This window comes from Phoenix dactylifera, chromosome 1 (genome assembly GCF_051530095.1).
Source record: "Phoenix dactylifera cultivar Ajwa chromosome 1, Ajwa_hap1_PhDact_Kaust_v1.1, whole genome shotgun sequence".
In the NCBI taxonomy this organism is placed as follows: Eukaryota; Viridiplantae; Streptophyta; class Magnoliopsida; order Arecales; family Arecaceae; genus Phoenix; species Phoenix dactylifera.
Genome location: NC_143190.1, coordinates 53,284,574 through 53,302,535, shown reverse-complemented (window position 1 = coordinate 53,302,535; position 17,962 = coordinate 53,284,574). Strand labels below are relative to the sequence as shown.

Below are 17,962 nucleotides of genomic sequence, written 5' to 3'. Positions count from 1 at the left end.
AGTTTTGACTACCAAGATACAGCTCCCCCTGCAAAAGTAAACAAATGCTCTGAAATTGATTTTCTTCCATTAAAGTCACCCGCCATATCTGAATCTGTATAACCCTCCAAAATTGGATTTGAGCCCCCAAAAGTCAAACACATCTTGGAGCTACCTCTCAAGTATCTGAAGATCCACTTCATTGCTTGCCAGTTATCTTTTTTAGAATTAACAAGGAACCTGCTAACAACTCCAACAGCATGAGCAATGTCTAGGCATGTGCAAACTATAGCATACATCAAACACTACAGGAAAATGGGCCTTTCCCGACGCATTTTTACCGAAGCTAGGAGGAAGCGTTGGGAAAAATTTCACCGCTCATACATTTGCCGACGCTTTGAGCGTTGTATTTTCGGGCCTAAAACGACGCTTATAAGCGTCGTCAAAACCCCCCCCCTCATTTAGCATCCCAATCGATCAAATCCTAGCTCCTCTGGCTTCTCCTTCCTCCTCTCCGACGACGAGCGACCGACCGACCCTTGTCCTCTCCGGCGCCGAGCGACGTCCGACGCCAAGCTCCTCTCGTCCTCTCTCCTCTCCGGCGCCGAGCGACCGTCCGCATCCTCCTCTCTCGTCTCCGGCGCCGAACGACCGAGCCCCGAACCAGGGAGGCGAGACGATGGAAGGCACCAGGCTTCCCCGACGATTCAAATAAAATGCCTTCCTTGATCCATACTTCTCGTTTCGGTCTCTCCCACCGCCCTCGTGGTGGTTCTCTTCGTCGTGGCCGGAAATACCCGGGACGGGCTCCAGGGCGTGGATGGTCCAAGGCCAAGGGCTGTTGGTCGGCTCCACAGTCGCCGCGGCAGCGGTTGGTGAAGTTCCGGAGCCGGGTGGTGGTGATCATCCCCGTTCGCTTCGCCTCTTCCTCGGCAATCCCATGATCCAGGTATCCCCTCCTCCTTTCCTTCTCTCCTTTGTTGTAGTTCTCAAGTTTTTGGAATTCTGGTTGGCTTCTTGGTAAGAATGTCTTGTAAGTTCTTGATTGGAATACACGAAATCTTGATTGCATTCTTGGTGACAATATCTTGAAATTTTATATTTTCAAGTCAGCATTCTTGACCTAGAGTCATTCCTGGAATTAGGTGTGGAAAAGCTTCCTCTTAGAAAGAAGATGTTAGCCTAAGTAACTGTGGATGAAGTGTTCCAGAAATTATAAACTGTCGGTAGATTAATTATCCGAAACTTCTTTCTAGATTATGGGTTTGGCTCTGGGATCTTGATCGAATTCTTGCCCTGTTTCAATATTCTTGCGAGCACTGTTATTGGGTGTTCTAAACCTATGGGATGACAATAAATGAGTTTCGGATAGGTTTGATTCAGAAATATATAAGCACTGTCTGTATCTGTGCCAATGACCAATCTGATATGGGTTGACAGAGGCCAAGATTGTGACTCCGAAACATGGAGGCTCTACACAGAGCTACTGGTACCGTGTTTATGATATATAGTCTCCTTGGGTATTAACTGGTACTTTGAAGTAGAGTGGTCATATGTAATATCACAGGAGTTTTTCAATGCATCGGTGCCGTTTTCTGCTCAAGCGACATTCCCTCATAAATTTGCTGCCAGCAAATTCTTGCAGGTAGCTGCCTGTATATAGCACCTGCATTTTTCTCATGATATCTTGCCCTGTGGAAACATCCTCCTTTGGATTGGCAACTAGTCTTTTTTTGAACGAGCATGGCTATATTCAGTTAAGTTGCATATATATTCATATAGTAAGAGATTATGCTATAGTTTTGAGACTCTACTAATGTGTTCGTACTGCAGCCTGGCTTATTTGATTTAGTGGGTACCATAGTTTATGAGATTGATCATCGACGATATCAGAGTGTGTTTTATAACGGTACCATTGAAGTTGTGGAGACTGGAGGTTTCCTCAGCATAGAGTCTGTCTTCCTTGTTACTCTTGGAGCTGCCTTCATTGGCCTTTTTGGATTGTGGGCATATGGTCAAATACAACGATTTTCAAAGGTAAGCTACTTTAATGAATTCCTTCATATTCTATAAAATATTGGTTGTGATCTCAGACTGTTTGAATAAAGGAATCATATACTTTATGCTCCTCAAGAGTAGATGTTGACAAGGATTTCAGATAGGCAAATTTGTTATTCATTTTGGTGTACTTGATATATATTAGTTCTACAAGTCAAAATCTCTGCCAGATGGTATTAGTTGCTGTTTACCACTTGATCATTATTGGCTGAAGCCTGTGCTTTTAGACTGATGTATGAGCTGCGACATTGTTGAACCTTTGGTGCATGTGCTATATATTTGTCAAAATTAGTATCCATATTTTGCTTCTGGTGTTTTTCATGTCATTATTGTTGTTCTTTGGTGTGAACCTTATCAGAGTCAAGATGTGGTACAGGTCTCAAAAATTCCTGCAGGAGGCTTAAGAAACCATATTTTCAGTATAAGTCAGACTTGAGCTATTAACTTGTATTTAAAAACAAACTAAATCTACTTGTATTAAACAATTGCTAATGACAGACTTGTTGACTGTTTAATTACTGTTAGTACACGTCTTTTTTTTTCAAAAATTTAATAATGGATAAAGATATCGACTTGCGAAAATTGAGTTCTTGCTCATTTAGTGTAGTCGCATACAATTAAATTGTTCTTATGTTCATGTATAATTCTTCTTAGAAAACCAAGAGCATGCCTAAGGTGGAAGTAGGTACTCGAGCGGCTGATGCTAACATGGATGAATGGTTGCAGGTGAGTTATTAGCTGCTGCAGTATCAAATCAACATTCCTTTTTTGTGACCATCTTGTGCTTAGCTTATCATTTTTTTTCTCTTCCTCACACATATCAACACCTGCTACTTTTCTGACAGAATATTGGTATTAATGGTTCATGTTTGCTGTTTGCTCCATACTCTTTGGTTTTAAGCCTGATCAGATCCACTACATCCCGAGAGAAATGAAACCTTTTCTCTTTTTTGTGTGTGTTTATATTTGTTGTCCAGGGAACTGCATATGCTCAGTCACTTTCAAACAAGTCGAAGAAGAAGAAGTAGATTTCCATGTTCTTCAGGGTGGTTTCTATCCTTTAATCCAGTTTTATAGAGCAGGAAGATGAGAGAGATTCTGACAACATGGTAGTTTTCAAGGCTGTAGGTGAGAAACTTGGACACAAATGTTATGTCCATGTAGCTTTAATGTCAGCATCTAGTGTGTTTAGTAAACTGATTTTTTTGTGTGTACTACAAGGAAAAAATATTTTGGGAAAATTCAATTTTGGTGAAAACTGTTGTTTATGCATTATGCATTCTTAATGGTAAAAATGAATTAACGTTACTTTCTTCAGCTGCATAACGGTGATGTGTCTGTTTGGGAAATGCTGTATATGCACGCCGGACTAATTCTTGGTTGTCTCATGATCAATGAAAAAGTTCTGTCCACCAGAATATAGTGAGCTCCTAATTGCCAAATCTGCTAGTTACAGAAGTTATCATGTATCTCTTTGTATTTTGCTTAGCAGGAAAATACTGAAGAGTAAATTAGGAAAAGATTACCATCCACAGAGAATTTATGGAAATTGGGATAGAGGTGGTGACGAAAGAAACATGCTTTTACCTGGCAGATGTATAAGAGCCCGTAGCATCTTATTGGTGGCTCATTCGCTTGGAGATTTGGTATCAGAAACTCGCAATTGTATTTGGCAATTCAACATATCCAAGTGAAATAGATGAGGTTTATCTGTTTCAACATATCCAAGTGAAATAGATGATTTTGGATGTTCACTGTTGTTTCTCGACTTGCAAAAATTTTCCCCAGTATTTTTGCTCTTGTATTTGGCAATTCCCAGCTGCTTTTATCCGACTCTGCTCGTGATGCAGGGCGTCCATGAATCTATAATGCATGTTTTTTGGTATCTTTGTGCGTGCTGCGAATGGATCTGGGAACATGGCTTTAGCTCTGTTTTCTCGTATTTTTATTTTTTTAAAAAAATGGAAATCCCGACGCTTTAAAGCGTTGGTAAAAAAAGTGGTTGCACGCCTTCGCCGACGCTTTAAAGCGTCGGGAAACTATATGCCTACGCCGACGCTAAAAAGCGTCGGCAAAAATAGATTTACCGACGCTTTAAAGCGTCGGTGAAAACCTTTTGATTTCTGTAAACTGGGCATTCTTTGGGCTTTCCTGACGCTTTAAAGCGTCGGCGAATGTAGTTTTTGCCGACGCTTTCATTAGCGTCGGGAAAGCCCCTTTTTTGCCGACGCTTTCTCCTAGCGTCGGCAAAAACTTTTGCCACTCCGGTATCGCCAACGCTTTTGCGACGCTTCTATTTGCGTTGCGGGGACTTTAACCGACGCTTATAAGCGTCGGGAAAGGTTATAAAAAGCGCCGGGAAAGATGAGTTTTCTTGTAGTGAAACTTCCGACTGCAGAGGAGTAAGAAACTACTGTCATGCTATCTTTCTCTTCCTCTGTAGAAGGACAAGTCTTCTTACTCAGTCTGAAGTGACTACCAAAAGATGTACTGACTGGTTTAGCCTGCTTCATGTTAAACCTTTCAAGTACCCGCTCAATATACTTCTCTTGTGATAACCACAACTTCTTGGCTTTTCCATCACGAAAAATCTGCATACCCAAAATCTGTTGTGCTGCACCAAGGTCTTTCATGTTAAAGTACTTGGACAACTCTATCTTCAAACTGCGAATCAACGGAACATTTGATCCTACTATCAACATGTCATCTATATATAAAAAAAGAATAATGAATTACAATTAGAAAATTTTCTGACATACACACAATGATATGCCTCTGTCTTGGTATAGCCATGACCCACCATGAATGAATCAAACTTCTTATACCATTGCCTTGGAGCCTGCTTTAACCCATACAGACTCTTCTTCAACCTGCAAACTATGTGCTCTTTTTCCTTTACTTCAAATCTTTCTGGCTAAACCATGTAGATCTCTTCCTCCAAATCATCATGAAAAAAAAGCAGTCTTCATATCTAATTGCTCAAGTTCAAGATCCAAGCTAGCTGCCAAACCCAGAATAACTCGAATGGAACTTATCTTGATAACTGGAACTCATCAAAGTCAATACCTTTCTTCTGCTTGAAGCCTTTTATCACCAATCGAGCTTTGTACTTCACTAGCTTTTCACCATCCATCTTTAGCTTGAACACCCATTTGTTTCCTAGAGCTCTTTACCTTTAGAAAGCTCTACCAATTCATAAGTGTCATTCTTCGGTAGAGAACTCATCTTTTCCTGCATAGCCTTCACCTAGCTCTGCTTGTCCTTATGAGTCTGCACTTTCTAAAAGCTCTCTTGCTCCCCCTCTTTAGTAAGCAAAACAAACTCTGATTCAGGGTATCTAGTTAATGGAAGACGCTCCTTGGTAGACCTCCCAACCTGAGGCTCTACCGCAGTAGGCTGCTCCCCCTGCTCAACACTCTCTGGCAGAGTAGACAGCTCCCCTTGCTCAAACAAATCGTCCTCATCAACAACTGGCTCATCACCTTGGTCTTCAACTTGCATCTCTTCTCTATCAGTGGTACTTTCTGGAGGCAAAGAGATAGATGTAAAGTCAGGAACACCTTCAACTGTTTGACTGGGCTTCTCTACCTTTTCAAAGTCTGCCAAGGTCTAGTCTTCATGAAAAACTACATCTCTACTTCTGTCGATTTTTTTCTTCTCTAGATCCCATAGCTTGTAACCAAATTTTGCATCTCCATAACCAACAAATATGCAAGGAATAGCCTTATCATCAAGCTTTGCTCGTTGTTCCTTAGGCACATGTGCAAATGCCTTGCACCCAAATACCTTCAAATGAGAGTAGGAAACATCCTTCCTTATCCACACTTTTTCAGGAATATCAAAACTTAAAGGAACAGATGGAGACCGATTGATTAAGTAGCACGCAGTAAGTACAGCTTCACCCTAGAATGACTTAGGCAGTTTAGCCATCCTCAACATACATCTGACTTTTTCTATAATGGTGTGATTCATCCTCTCTGCAACACTATTATGCTGTGGGGTACCGGGAACTATCTTCTCATGTCTAATACCATGCTCTGAGCGGTAATTCTCAAACTTATTAGATGTGTACTCACCTCCATTATCTATACAAAGACAGTTCAATGGCTTCTCTGTTTCTCTTTCCACCAAGGTATGAAACTGCTTGAAGCACTGAAATACATGGTCTTTTGTTTTTAAAACATAAACCCACACTTTTCGTGAAGTATCATCAATAAAGGTAACAAAATATTTGCGGCCACCTAAGGACTCCACTTCAATGGGACCACACACATCAGAATATATCAAATCTAATATATTGAGTTTTCTACTAGAGGCTTTCTGAAAATAAATTCTATGATGCTTGCCAAGTAAATAGTAATCAAAGGGATTCAATGACATACTTGTATGAAAAAGAATGAAGGACTTCCTTCCCAAAATCTACAATCCCTTCTCACTCATGTGAGCCAGATGTCTATGCCACAGATCTGGTAAAGCATCGTCTTTAGTCATATTCACTGTACCACCGTACAACTTTACTTGTGTTTTATAGAGTGTGCAACAAAGCTTTCCTCTAGCAAATACCGTTGACCCCCTTGATAGTTTCCATCTCCTATTGCTAAAATAATTATCATACCTAGCTATATCAAGAGCATTAGTAGAGATTAGATCCAGATGCATATCTGGAACATGTCGCATATCCTTGAGTGCAAAGGAGCATCCAACATTGGTAACAAAATAGATATCACCAATTCTCACAATATCAGCATAACTGTCATTTTCCATCTTCACCCTGCCAAATTTACCTGCTCTGTAAGTAATGAAGAGCTCTCTCCTTGGAGTGATATGACAGGAACATGCTGAGTCAATTACCTACTTCACATCGGAATCTGCAACATGACAAAACTGGTCCTCTCTCACATAGAGAACTGATACTGCTTCATCTGAAATACAAGCAGTGGTGTCTTCATTGTTGACCTTCTTCTGATTTTTTTTCCTCATTCAATTTCAATTTCCAAGCCTCGCAGTGTTTCTTCATATGACCCCCTTTATTACAGTAGTAGCACTTGACTTTTCCTCTTGTACTAGACTGACGTTTGAAAGTACCGCGCCCCTTAAAATCTCTGCTCTTACCTCTTCTCCTTTTTTCTGTAACGAGAGCCTGTGCACTGTCCTTACCCATGTCTCTTATTCTTGTTTCTTCATTAAACAAGCTATCTTTCACCAAAGTAAATTGTAGCACCCCATCAGGAGCAGAGTTGCTAAGTGACACCACCAAAGTCTTCCAACTGTCAGGCAATAAACTCAACAGTAATAATGCCTGCAACTCATCATCTAGCACTATCTTCATTATGGTCAACTAATTCACCAAGTCTTGGAACTTACTCAAATGCTCAGCAACAGATCTTCCCTCTTTCAGCTTCAAATTCACAAGCCTTCTAATTGCAAAGGCTTTGTTTTGGGCTGTCTTCCTCTCATAGAGACCCTCTAACTTCATCCAAAAATTGTAGGCATCTGTCTCTTAAGATACGTGATGGAACACATTGAGATCAATTCACTGTCTGATATACCTAATAGCTTTTCTGTGCATCTTCTTCCAGTCATTATCACTAATATCCTTTGGCTTAGTATTAGCACCTTCAATAGGCTCATATAAATCCTTACAGTAAAGGATATCCTCTATCATAGGTTTCCAAATAGAATAATTAGAAGCACTAAGTTTCATTATGGTACCAGAAGAATTCTCCATCTACTCCCACAACATCTCTACACCCACACAACCTCAACTCTGATACCACTTGTTGGGTTAAAAACAGAGATATTATGGAATAAACTAGGCCAAAACCAAAGCCAACTAGAAGCAATATTCACACAGGCAATATATCAAACACCTGAAGAGCAGAAAGAAAGCACACCAAATTTATGTGGAAAACCCTCTAGGGTAGAGAAAAAAACCACGGGGCAAATCCAATCAATCCATTATAATAAATATAGAGTTTACAAAATCCTTAAGTTTATGTCCAAAACTTGAGTTCACAACAAATTGGGAAAACTCCAATATCACATCCCTAAGAGTAAAAATGATCTCATCCAAACCACCATAATGTGATCAGGGCCGGCCCGAGCCTTAGGCGACCGAGGCGGTCGCCTAAGGCCCCGGGCCAATGGAAGGCCCCCGGGAGGTGGAGAGAGAGAGAGAGGGTCGGTCTGAGCGTGACCAAAGGGAAGCAAAGGCCCCATATCGAGTCTTCCCCCTTGATGGAAGGGAGGTGGAGAGTTTCTTGACCTGCAGAGGAGAAATTTAGGAAGTTGGGGACGGTAGTTTTGTTTTGGATGGAGAGAGAGAGAGAGAGAGGAGGGATTTGGTTGGCTTGATACACGCCTGAAGCCACTCTTATCTTTCATCCCTTCTCTTGTTTGGTTTTGGTCTTGGTTTTCCTTCCCTCACATTACTCCTGATCCAGCTAGGCCATCAGGAAGAAAGGGGGATTGGAAATGGACTTCTTGGAGGGTGGAGATTCTTTTAATTTTCTCCTCTCGGTTTCTTCTCCCCTCTTGGGTGGTAGAGAGAGAAGGAGGGAGGGGGTTGAATGGCTGCTGTGCTGTGATGTTGCGGTTGCTGCTTGGGTACTCACTTGAAGGGGAGATGGGGGGATGGGACTTTTATTAATTAGATGGAGTCAATTTCCCATAATGCCCCTACTTTCTCTTATCTGGACAAATACTTTTCTTTACCTTGACCAAGAAGTGCCATGAGATGACCTTTTCCTATTCCGCTCTTGCTTGACATGATAAACAATATTGCCAAGCATTATCTCAGTTATTTAATCAGTTTTATGGCCCTTTTTTAGGATAATTACTTTTCTGCACTTCCATTCAAAAATAATATTAAATTAAAAAGATTTCTTGCCTATCTTTGCTAGATTCATGTATCTTTGTTGAAATAGTGTACTTGATAGCTATCCATTTTTATATCATTTTTTTAAACATTTTATATTTATTAAAAAAATTTATTATTAAAAAAAAGGCCTCATTCATTGGACTCGCCTTAGGCCCCCAAATGTATTGGGCCGCCCCTGAATGTGATGAACCGAATAATGTAATGAGATCCCTAACAATGAATACTACAATTTTCTATAGCATCCAATACAACTCTTAGATAGAAACCTAATTTGTTAAATCATTGTGTGAAAGACCACACCCAAGAAAGGCAAAGAAAAAAAACCTATTTTGAGTTCCTTTCTTCTTCTCCGTTCGGTGTGCAAATCTCATTCACTGCTGGTGCAAGTTGCCCTTCTGTCCTTTTGTCATAGCACCCCTTGGCTCCCTTTTTTTTTTTTTTTTCTTTTGTTTCTCAGCCACCAGCCCCCAAGTTTACGCGTTCCTTTTTATTTCATCACGCGCTCCCCCATGCAGTCCTACAAAGAAAAAACAAAGATGAAGCCCCAATGGGCTATTGGGCCTCCTCAAGTGGGCTGGACCCACTTACAGATAGTCCATTGAAAACCTTGGTTTGGATACGTGCCGGCACTCGAGATGCATGGATTCGTACTAAATTTATCAGTTGCTTATATAATACAAGAACAGGTTCGCATTTCATGCATGCAACGGCTGGCTGCGCTACCCGCCATAATCACGTGATTACCGGGGAAACTCCAACGAGAATAGGCCAAAGCGCTCCAGCTGGCGGCACTATTACCATGCACGATGACACCTGTCCCGCAAGCGTCCAGATTGGCATCCCCATTTGGGCCCATTGCTTCTTTCCGCTCCGCTCGTCCAAGACACCATCCCCTCAGATTGCCCCAGTTATCTGTCTTACTTCCCTCAAATCACGTCAACAACAAGTCGATACTGGAGAAATTATATTCTCCGCCTAGTTTACCAGCTCGGTGGTACACCGACGCAATAATATGCCGCCGCGTGGACTTGCTGGTGACCACGGCATAAGATTACAAAAGAAAGAAAGAAATTATTCCGGAGATCTTCCCCTTGTTCTCCTCCATCGCTTTGAGGCCGTAGCTGTAATCAGAGACAGTTCTGATGCTCGCGCGTCGTAAAACTTCGGGGACCTCCCCGGGCTGACGTCGTCGGAGGAGCAAGCGAAGGAGAAGGAGGAGGTGATCAGCTTCTCGAAGGTGATCGAGTAGGCGGTGCGGGTGCTGCCGCCGATGTGGAGGGATCGGAGCTTCTCGTCAGTGGCGTCGAGGGAGGTTGGAGTCGAGGCTAAGATTTTGGATTGGCTTCGGTCGGCGGGGATCATGAGGAGTGCTTTGTATTTCTTCTTTGATATTTTTTTTCTTTGGTGTCGGAATCGGAAAGCTCCAGATCCTCATGACTCTGGAAGCCGCTCTATGTGTATGTTTCACTCGCTAGGGAGATGAGAGGAAGAGCGCTCGGAGGAGGGGAAGGGGTGCTTGGCCCTTTTTTGTTTTTTGGCTTTATGCTGAGGTGGCCAAAAAGTCAACATGGTGGTATATTACTGGCCCAGTATACTGATAACATAATACACCGGGTGTAGGATATAATTTCTTCCAGACACCATCATGTCTCTACTAATAGAAAAGTCTTCTAATTTAAGCACTAATATTAACCTTCCCAACTAGTAAATAGTTTAAATCTTAATGACGGACGGTAATTATTGTTTATGGTCCAGTGGAAACATAGTACGTGTTAAGCCTCCTGCCTTGCATGCATCTCTGGGTGGCAAGTCTAAACGCAGTATTCACCCAAAAGAAAAAGTGTAAACACAGTGTCTGGATGGAATCAAACGCGAGGACGAGAAAAGAACACAAAGTACAAACCGATAAAATAGAGAAGAGAGAAAAAGTGGAGAGTTCGAAAGTCGAACCTCCGGTTGTCCTTCTCCCTAATCCTCCGGTTCCGATCCGGGCCCCTTTACATATCATCCTTTTCCGTCGTCTTCTCCTCGCTCTCTTTCCTTCACTCCCCCATACCAACCACGAACCCCGGCCCCCACCTCCACTCCCTATAAATTCTCTGCCATCTTCCTCTCCCATCAATTCCAAACTGGGTCTCCATAACATATCCATCAAAGACACTGCTAGAGAAGTCGAGAAATGGACAGTCGGTTTCATTCTTGCTTCGAGGAGTGGGTCCGAGAGCAGGAGTCGGACCTGAATGAGCTGCAGGAGGTCATGCAAAGCGAGAGAAGGGAGAATGATGCACAGCTGAGGGAGTTGGTGGAGAAGAGCATGAGGCACTACAAGGAGTACTCCGACAAGCGGCGCCTGCTGGCGAGGGAGGACGGGCCTACCATCTTCTGCCCGCCGTGGTGCACCGCCTTCGAGAATTCCTTCCTCTGGCTCGGCGGCTGCCGCCCAACCCTGTCCATCCGCCTCCTCTACGCCATCTCCGGCTACGAGCTCGAGGCCCACCTCGACGACCTCCTCGCCCCCGGCGGCGCCGCCGCCTCCATCCGGAGAGGCCTGGTGGGTCTCTCCCCAGCCCAGCTGACCACGGTCAACGACCTCCATTGCCAAACTTTGAAGGAAGAGGACAGGCTGTCCTCCAAGATGGCCACGCTGCAGGAGGATGTGGCGGACAAGCCGCTGCTGCCCATCGCGACGGATCGAGCAAGCAGGAGAGCGGAGAGGGCCGAAGGGAACGGAGGGCACGGGGTGGTAGAGGCGGCGATGAATGTGTACGCAGAGAAGCTGGCGGGGATGGTGGAGGAGGCGGACATGCTGAGGGTGGCGACTCTGAGGACTCTGGTGGTGGAGATACTGACCCCGCTGCAGGCTGTGGAGCTCCTGGTGGCAGCGAAGCAGCTCCACCTCTCCGTTCGCCAGTGGGGCCAGCGGAGGGACCTCCACCGCCGCCAACGAGGCTGAGCCGAGCCTCGTGTATTATTACTACTATATACCGTACGTCGTAGGGGTGAATACGTATAAGATGTCATATGCTATATGCTACTGAAATGGAAAGGCTATATATATCCTCTGTGTGTGTGTGTGTGAGAGAGAGAGAGAGAGAGAGAGAGAAAGTTGGTATGACTACTGCGAGTTGGTTCCGGTCGTATCTTTCGCGCAAAAGAATGATTGATCTCAGTAGTTTTATAATACTAGCAAGGGATGGAGAGCGAGAGATGATGGCGTGACAACTTTAATGTGAAAAAAATAGTTTGTCCATTGTAGTACTAGTAGAAGAGAAATAACTATTTTGATTTAATCACAAGTGTGATGGCTTATTTTTTTTCTTTCTTTTGGTTTCTTTTTGTTTTTTTGTGAGTATGGGAGTATGGTTTGGTTTGCCCGAGCCTCCGTCGCAGAGGCCGCGGATAAAGCTGCGGGGATGCGATAGCGTGGTGTTTGGTGACGAACAACAAACGCATTCTTTGCGGCCAGGTTCGACGACGACGACCGAGGCAGGAGCGAGCGCATTCCCACGTATGGTTTGGGGGGATGCAACAAGGATATCGAGGGAGCACGTGGTGAGCGGTCGTTGGGTAGCTTCGTGCTCGGTGTATGACCTTCTAAACTCCCATGCAGCGCTGCCACCTGCCGCTTAAAGAGGAGAGCGGCGAGCTCCTCCAGGCGGAAGCAAGGAGAATTTTGGCGTGTGTGGTGGAGAGCAGCAAACACGATGATCCGCTGATGCTGCTTGTACCCATGATGAGCCGACTGCGCTCCACCAAGTAATCATTACACGTGGCTCGTGGAAGTTGGGTTATTTTTGACGTCGGTGTCCGAGACTATCAGCAGCACTGCTGCCTTTAAAAGGGGCTTTGCTCCGTTGGTCGGCGTTAGCGGCAAGTGTCTCGTTCAGCCGTTTGTGGGTTGCAAGCGTGACACGTGGTGGAGACGCCTCCCCTCATTTTGGTTGCAGACAACTCTACCCTTACGCTGCTTTAAACGCCTAGTTAGCTTTGATCTCCCGACACCAAACGTCATGCACCTTTTACTGCCCACTTTCGGGTGCTTAAAAGATTTTTTTTTTCTCTCTCTCTCTCTCGGTGCATAGTGCTTCTAAGATTTGAAGACCATATTCTATCGCCCAAACTAAGGTTCCGCCTAATATTTCTAATATCATTACCATATTCGGGTTCGGCTAGACATTTTGTCCCCAAGAAAGTTGAGTGTGAGAAAGAATTATTAGTTGTTCCAATTGTAATATTTTATATTATTTTTAAGAATATTAGAATTATTTATTACCATACAAGTTTGAATTTGAGATTGCTCGTCTTGGAGAGGTAGGCGCCAAATATTAATTCCAATATTTTGTTCTACACAATGCATTGATGAGCCCAACAACTGTTAAGTATTAGCTAGATTATCTAGGCTTGTAATTAAGTTATGGGCTCGTTTGGTTTTCGGGAAGCATTTTTCCTCATAGAAATATGATTCTTGGAAAGAAGATTCCTAGAAAGAGAATGTCTGAGAATGTATTTTTGACATGTTTGGTTAAACATGAAAGAGTGACAGATTTTCAGAGTGTTTATGTTTGGTTGACCATCCACTTTTCTGGAAAAGTTGTGTAATTCCTATTATATCTTTAATAAAAATTAGGTTTTTAATACTTCTTTAATGCTGAAGGACTTTTTTAGGAAAAAATAAAGATTTAGGGATTTCCGCCTCATGGGAAAGTAACTTTTCCATGTTTTTAATAGGAAAGACTTTTCCATGAAATGTGGGAATCATATTCTCATGGGAATACAACTTTTCCATCTCTCTCCTTTGAAAACTCCAACCAAATAAAAGGCATCTCATTATTTTTCCATTGACCATATATTCTCCTCTTCTTTTCCTGCGAACCAAACGAGTAAGTAGCCCAAAAAAAACTTGTGGCATGGGTAGATGACTACATATCACTTAGGTCGGTCCATATACATCAGAGCTGGCTATGGGTCAGATTGGCCTCATCTATATTCATTATTAGTCGGGCTTTAAATCAAATTTATTTAAAATTTACTATTTTTGGTGCTTATATCTGACCCATGACCAATTCTTGTGTACATCAAGAGAAGAAAAGAAATAGAATGGAAACTATTGCCTACGGTCTATGAATAAAGGTATGAGATGCATCGTCAGCCATGATGGAGGCTTTAGACTTGACCCTGGTGGAAAGTCACTGCCGCACCCTCCTGGAAATTCTGAGATTCGGTGAGGTCATCCGTTTTGGGATCCATCAAAGACTATTAAAGCTAGGCTGCTGTTTATATTTAGAGAGAGAAGATAAACCGTAAATGATATTTCTGTATATCTTGTATCGCATTTTGTCTTACGACGTAAATTGTTTTCATAGTTTAAAAATATAAAATTGTAGCTGTATAAGCCTTCTTTTTTTTAAATAAAAGGAGAAAAGTTGAACCTAGTGAAGTTCATATAAAAGAATGGCGGCCATGAATTTTGAGAGCCCGTTATGTCAGTTTATGGCTTTGTTGCTTCCTCATATTTATTAGACATGATTAATTGGTATAAGCAAATGAAAGTAGTAGCTTAAGCTAGGGATGCAAATAGGTTAGGTCAGATTAGAGTATGCTTGATCTTTAACCTAATCTGATTTCATGTTTGGATTATAATTTTGAACCTAGACACAATGCATTAGTTGATCGGTTAGGTTGTGTCAAATTCATGGAAAGGATTTGAGACCTAGCTGGTCATTCAGATAAAATCAAGGTCTGATATAACTTGGATTCAACCCAATATATTTGAATCTAAATTGGATCCGATCAGATCGGATCTATAGTTTGAGTTGAGCATAATTTGATATAAAATTATAAGAAAATAATAGAATTAAAAGAAGCCAACATAGACTTGAATTTTTTATTCAAAAACTTTTAATTTCATCAAATTACTTGATCATTCTTGAATTTAAAAGCTATGATTTTTAATATATATATTTGTTGTGGTTCAAATTTGGCCCGAGGGTGACAACGCCGGAGGAGTCGAGGGAGGCGTGGTTGGAAGAAGAAGACGGGGGCCACCTCCTGTGCGATGGCAGCAACGAACTTGCATAAAGCCTCACGGTGTTTCCGGTGAGGGCTCTCCGACGATTAAGTTAGAGTAAGGTAAATTTGGTCCAGCCAAAAAGTCCCTTAGAAGTTACTGGACCGGGCTATTTATAGTCTCGGTGGAGAGGCCCAGGTGGCAGAGGCACTGTTTGCCCTCATCATGAGCGGAAGCGTGGCTTTGAGCCGAATGGCTCGTAGCTAAGGCTGGCTAGTGGCGTATGGTGTTGTTCATTCTTGAGAACGGTTGGGTATGGACAGTCACAACAGGGTTTGGCCGGAGTAGTCATGGTGCCGTTCTTTGACTATCGAGGGCCAGCTATCGAAGCATGGAACGGTGGTGTTGTAATGTACGACCACGTAGGAGGGCGTGGGCACGCACGTGGGTGCGGTTGTTGGCGAGGCCGAACCCGTTGAGAGGTCGGTCATACATTTGGCGAGGTCAGTTTGACGGGTGCTGAGGGTAGCTCGGCTCCCCGGATTCCGAGGTGTGCTCGGTGGAGCGCCCCGAGCTCGAAGGTTGGGGCGTACTACTGAAGCGAGTACTCCGAGCTTTGTCGGGGCGGGTTGGCGAGTATTGGAGGCGCCCCGAACTTGGTCGGGAGAGTCAGCGAATATCCGAAGCCGATGGAACTTTTGGGCAGAGTCCGAGGCCGAGTTGATTCTGGGCCGGACCGAGGATTCAACCGGTCGGTGTTGGTGTTTATTGGGCCAAAACTAGACGGCCTTTTAGCTGTGGGCTGGACGATCCATTTCGCTCCCCATCAATATTAATAAACTTGAGGGTATTATAAATAAGATTTTACCAAAATAGTAGTTGCTGAGATTGAAAAGAAAATTAGTTTAAACAAGAGTTCATTCAATAAATTGAAAAAGAGTAAAGTTGCAGAGAAGTAAATTTATATGATTCGGATTTTCGGACGGATGGAATTAGTTCATGTTTGGTTAGGTTCATTTTTTATTGGCACAAATTAGACTCGGATGATATATAGGATTGAGTCAGAACAGGTTTGATTAAAAAATACGAGATGTATACCCAAAATGTAATTTAGACTGATTCTAATTTTTAAACTCAACCTAGGTCATGAGTCTTCGTACCTGGATCAGGCCGGGTTTAATTAGGTCGGGACCAGGTTAGATCACACGGCAACTTGACCCATCTGTAGTTGGTTGCATAGGATCAACACAGGTGGAGGAGAATAAACTCCTAATTGAACAACCTAGCGCGTCCCATGCTGATCTCTCCGTTTTCTTCTGAAGGCAAAAGGACCATTGCATGTTAGGCAGCTGTCACGTAATGGAGGCTTGGTCTGCCACCTCTTAAAAAATAATATTATTTTTTTTTTTTTTGATAAAAACGGCATTTCATATAGCTCTAACTTGAGTACATCCAGCCATATCAAAGAAAAAATAATATTATTTTCAAAATCTAATTTTTATCTCAAAATTCTGTAACAAAAATGATTGTATAATCTAAGATAATAATCTTATCTAGTAAAAATTAAAAAAATGATTATTCTATGAAAAGTTTAAAAGTTACTTAAGATAAATAATAGTCATTACAACCTGGTTATAATAATCCATAATGGTTATGGTGGGGTCCATTGTTATGCATTATTTAAAATCTTGCTTGCACTTTGATGTCAAGTGTTCAAAACGACAAATCTTTTCCAATATACCAACATTGCAGAAAATTTTATAATTTAAATATATGGTAATTTTTGATAGATTTAAAGGTTAAAATTAATCATATTTCTCATATTTAGATGCAGGTTTAAATTGCATAACTAATCAATCTCCACCATATGTTCTCATTGTAAATAATACCTACAACCCCGGGAATTTGCATTGATTTCAGATCTTCTTGACTCCACTTGAGAACCGAAAAGTCCAGTTCACCTTCTTCTTCTTCCTTTTTTTGGGGTGGAAAAAAGTAGCATGGATGCTCCAACTCTTCTCAAACTTCAAGGCCTTGCGCTGCTCAATTCTGATAAAAATTAGTTAAACGGAATTAATATTAAAGCATATCCTTTTCTTTTGGTGAATAAAAATAAAGAATTGTTATTGAAACATATCCTTTGCTGCCTATAATATGCTACAAGATGAAGGGGATGTGTCTTGATAATTTCTAATTTAAACGACCGTTATAGTTATCAAAAAGTGCTGATTTCTTTCTTTCTTTCTTTCTTTCTTTCTTTTCTTATTTTTAATGGAATGCTGACAGTAAATTTCGTGATCGTCTATTTAGATACCCCGCGCATAAGGGTGACCAAGTAATTGGTTGATTAATAAATTAAGAAACATTTACTTCGTAATGGGTTGTCTACTTAGTAACGTGGAACTTAGTTCATTGTGGGTGCAAATGGATCGGATCGGACCAGGTCATGAGTGACCCGACCCAATTTGGTTCTTTGTTCGGATTCTAATTTTGGCCCGAATAGCTTTATAGGTTCGGATCGAGGCGGGGCGGGTTGTAGGATTAAAAATCCAAAATTACTCAAATTTCAAATGGATCGGATCAGGTTGAGTCGGATTGGGCTAGAATTCAGAAAATCAGATCTAGCCCCTAAAATGGAATGGGTCCAATTTTAAAACCCAACCCGGTCTCACTGGTCCTTTAAAATGAGTCGGATCGAATTTAATTGGGCCAGGTCGGGTCATGGCTCAACCCGACCCATTTGCATTCCTAGTGCTAATATGTATCACCTAGAGTATAATAAGGATTTGAACCAAACTCTCCTGCCCAAGACAAAGGAGACATCCACTGGACCAAGTTTCAGCTGGCTACGTGCTAGATATATACTCCTTTCACGGAGGGTACAAGTTGGTTCGACGATATGCGAGCTATTTAATTTGCTCTAAATGAAACAAATGAGACATCTCTTATCAATGCAGCGACACCACCAAGAGAGATATCAAGAAGACCTTTAATTGAAATCGTAAACGAGGTTCTATAGCAGACCATCTCCAACATCA

The 17,962-nt window shown here is 42.2% G+C and overlaps 2 protein-coding genes across 3 annotated transcripts; both read left to right on the top strand.

The window, feature by feature from the left end:
- Positions 1 to 433: 433 nt before the first annotated feature.
- LOC103699782 (translocon-associated protein subunit alpha-like) lies at positions 434 to 3,354 on the top strand. 2 transcript variants are annotated; one of them, XM_039129911.3, is made up of 5 exons: positions 434 to 928; positions 1,547 to 1,624; positions 1,813 to 2,016; positions 2,692 to 2,763; positions 3,015 to 3,354. In XM_039129911.3, the coding sequence occupies exons 1-5, from the start codon at positions 800 to 802 to the stop codon at positions 3,063 to 3,065; spliced, it is 534 nt and encodes a 177-aa protein (XP_038985839.2). In that variant the 5' UTR covers positions 434 to 799; the 3' UTR covers positions 3,066 to 3,354. The 2 variants fall into 2 exon arrangements, with proteins under 2 accessions (XP_038985839.2, XP_038985840.2); XM_039129912.3 differs by lacking the exon at positions 1,547 to 1,624.
- Positions 3,355 to 10,963: 7,609 nt separating this feature from the next.
- LOC103706883 (protein DOG1-like 3) lies at positions 10,964 to 12,002 on the top strand. The gene has a single exon (XM_026804546.4). It carries the CDS (start codon positions 11,097 to 11,099, stop codon positions 11,868 to 11,870), a length of 774 nt encoding a protein of 257 aa, XP_026660347.4. The 5' UTR covers positions 10,964 to 11,096; the 3' UTR covers positions 11,871 to 12,002.
- Positions 12,003 to 17,962: the final 5,960 nt, after the last annotated feature.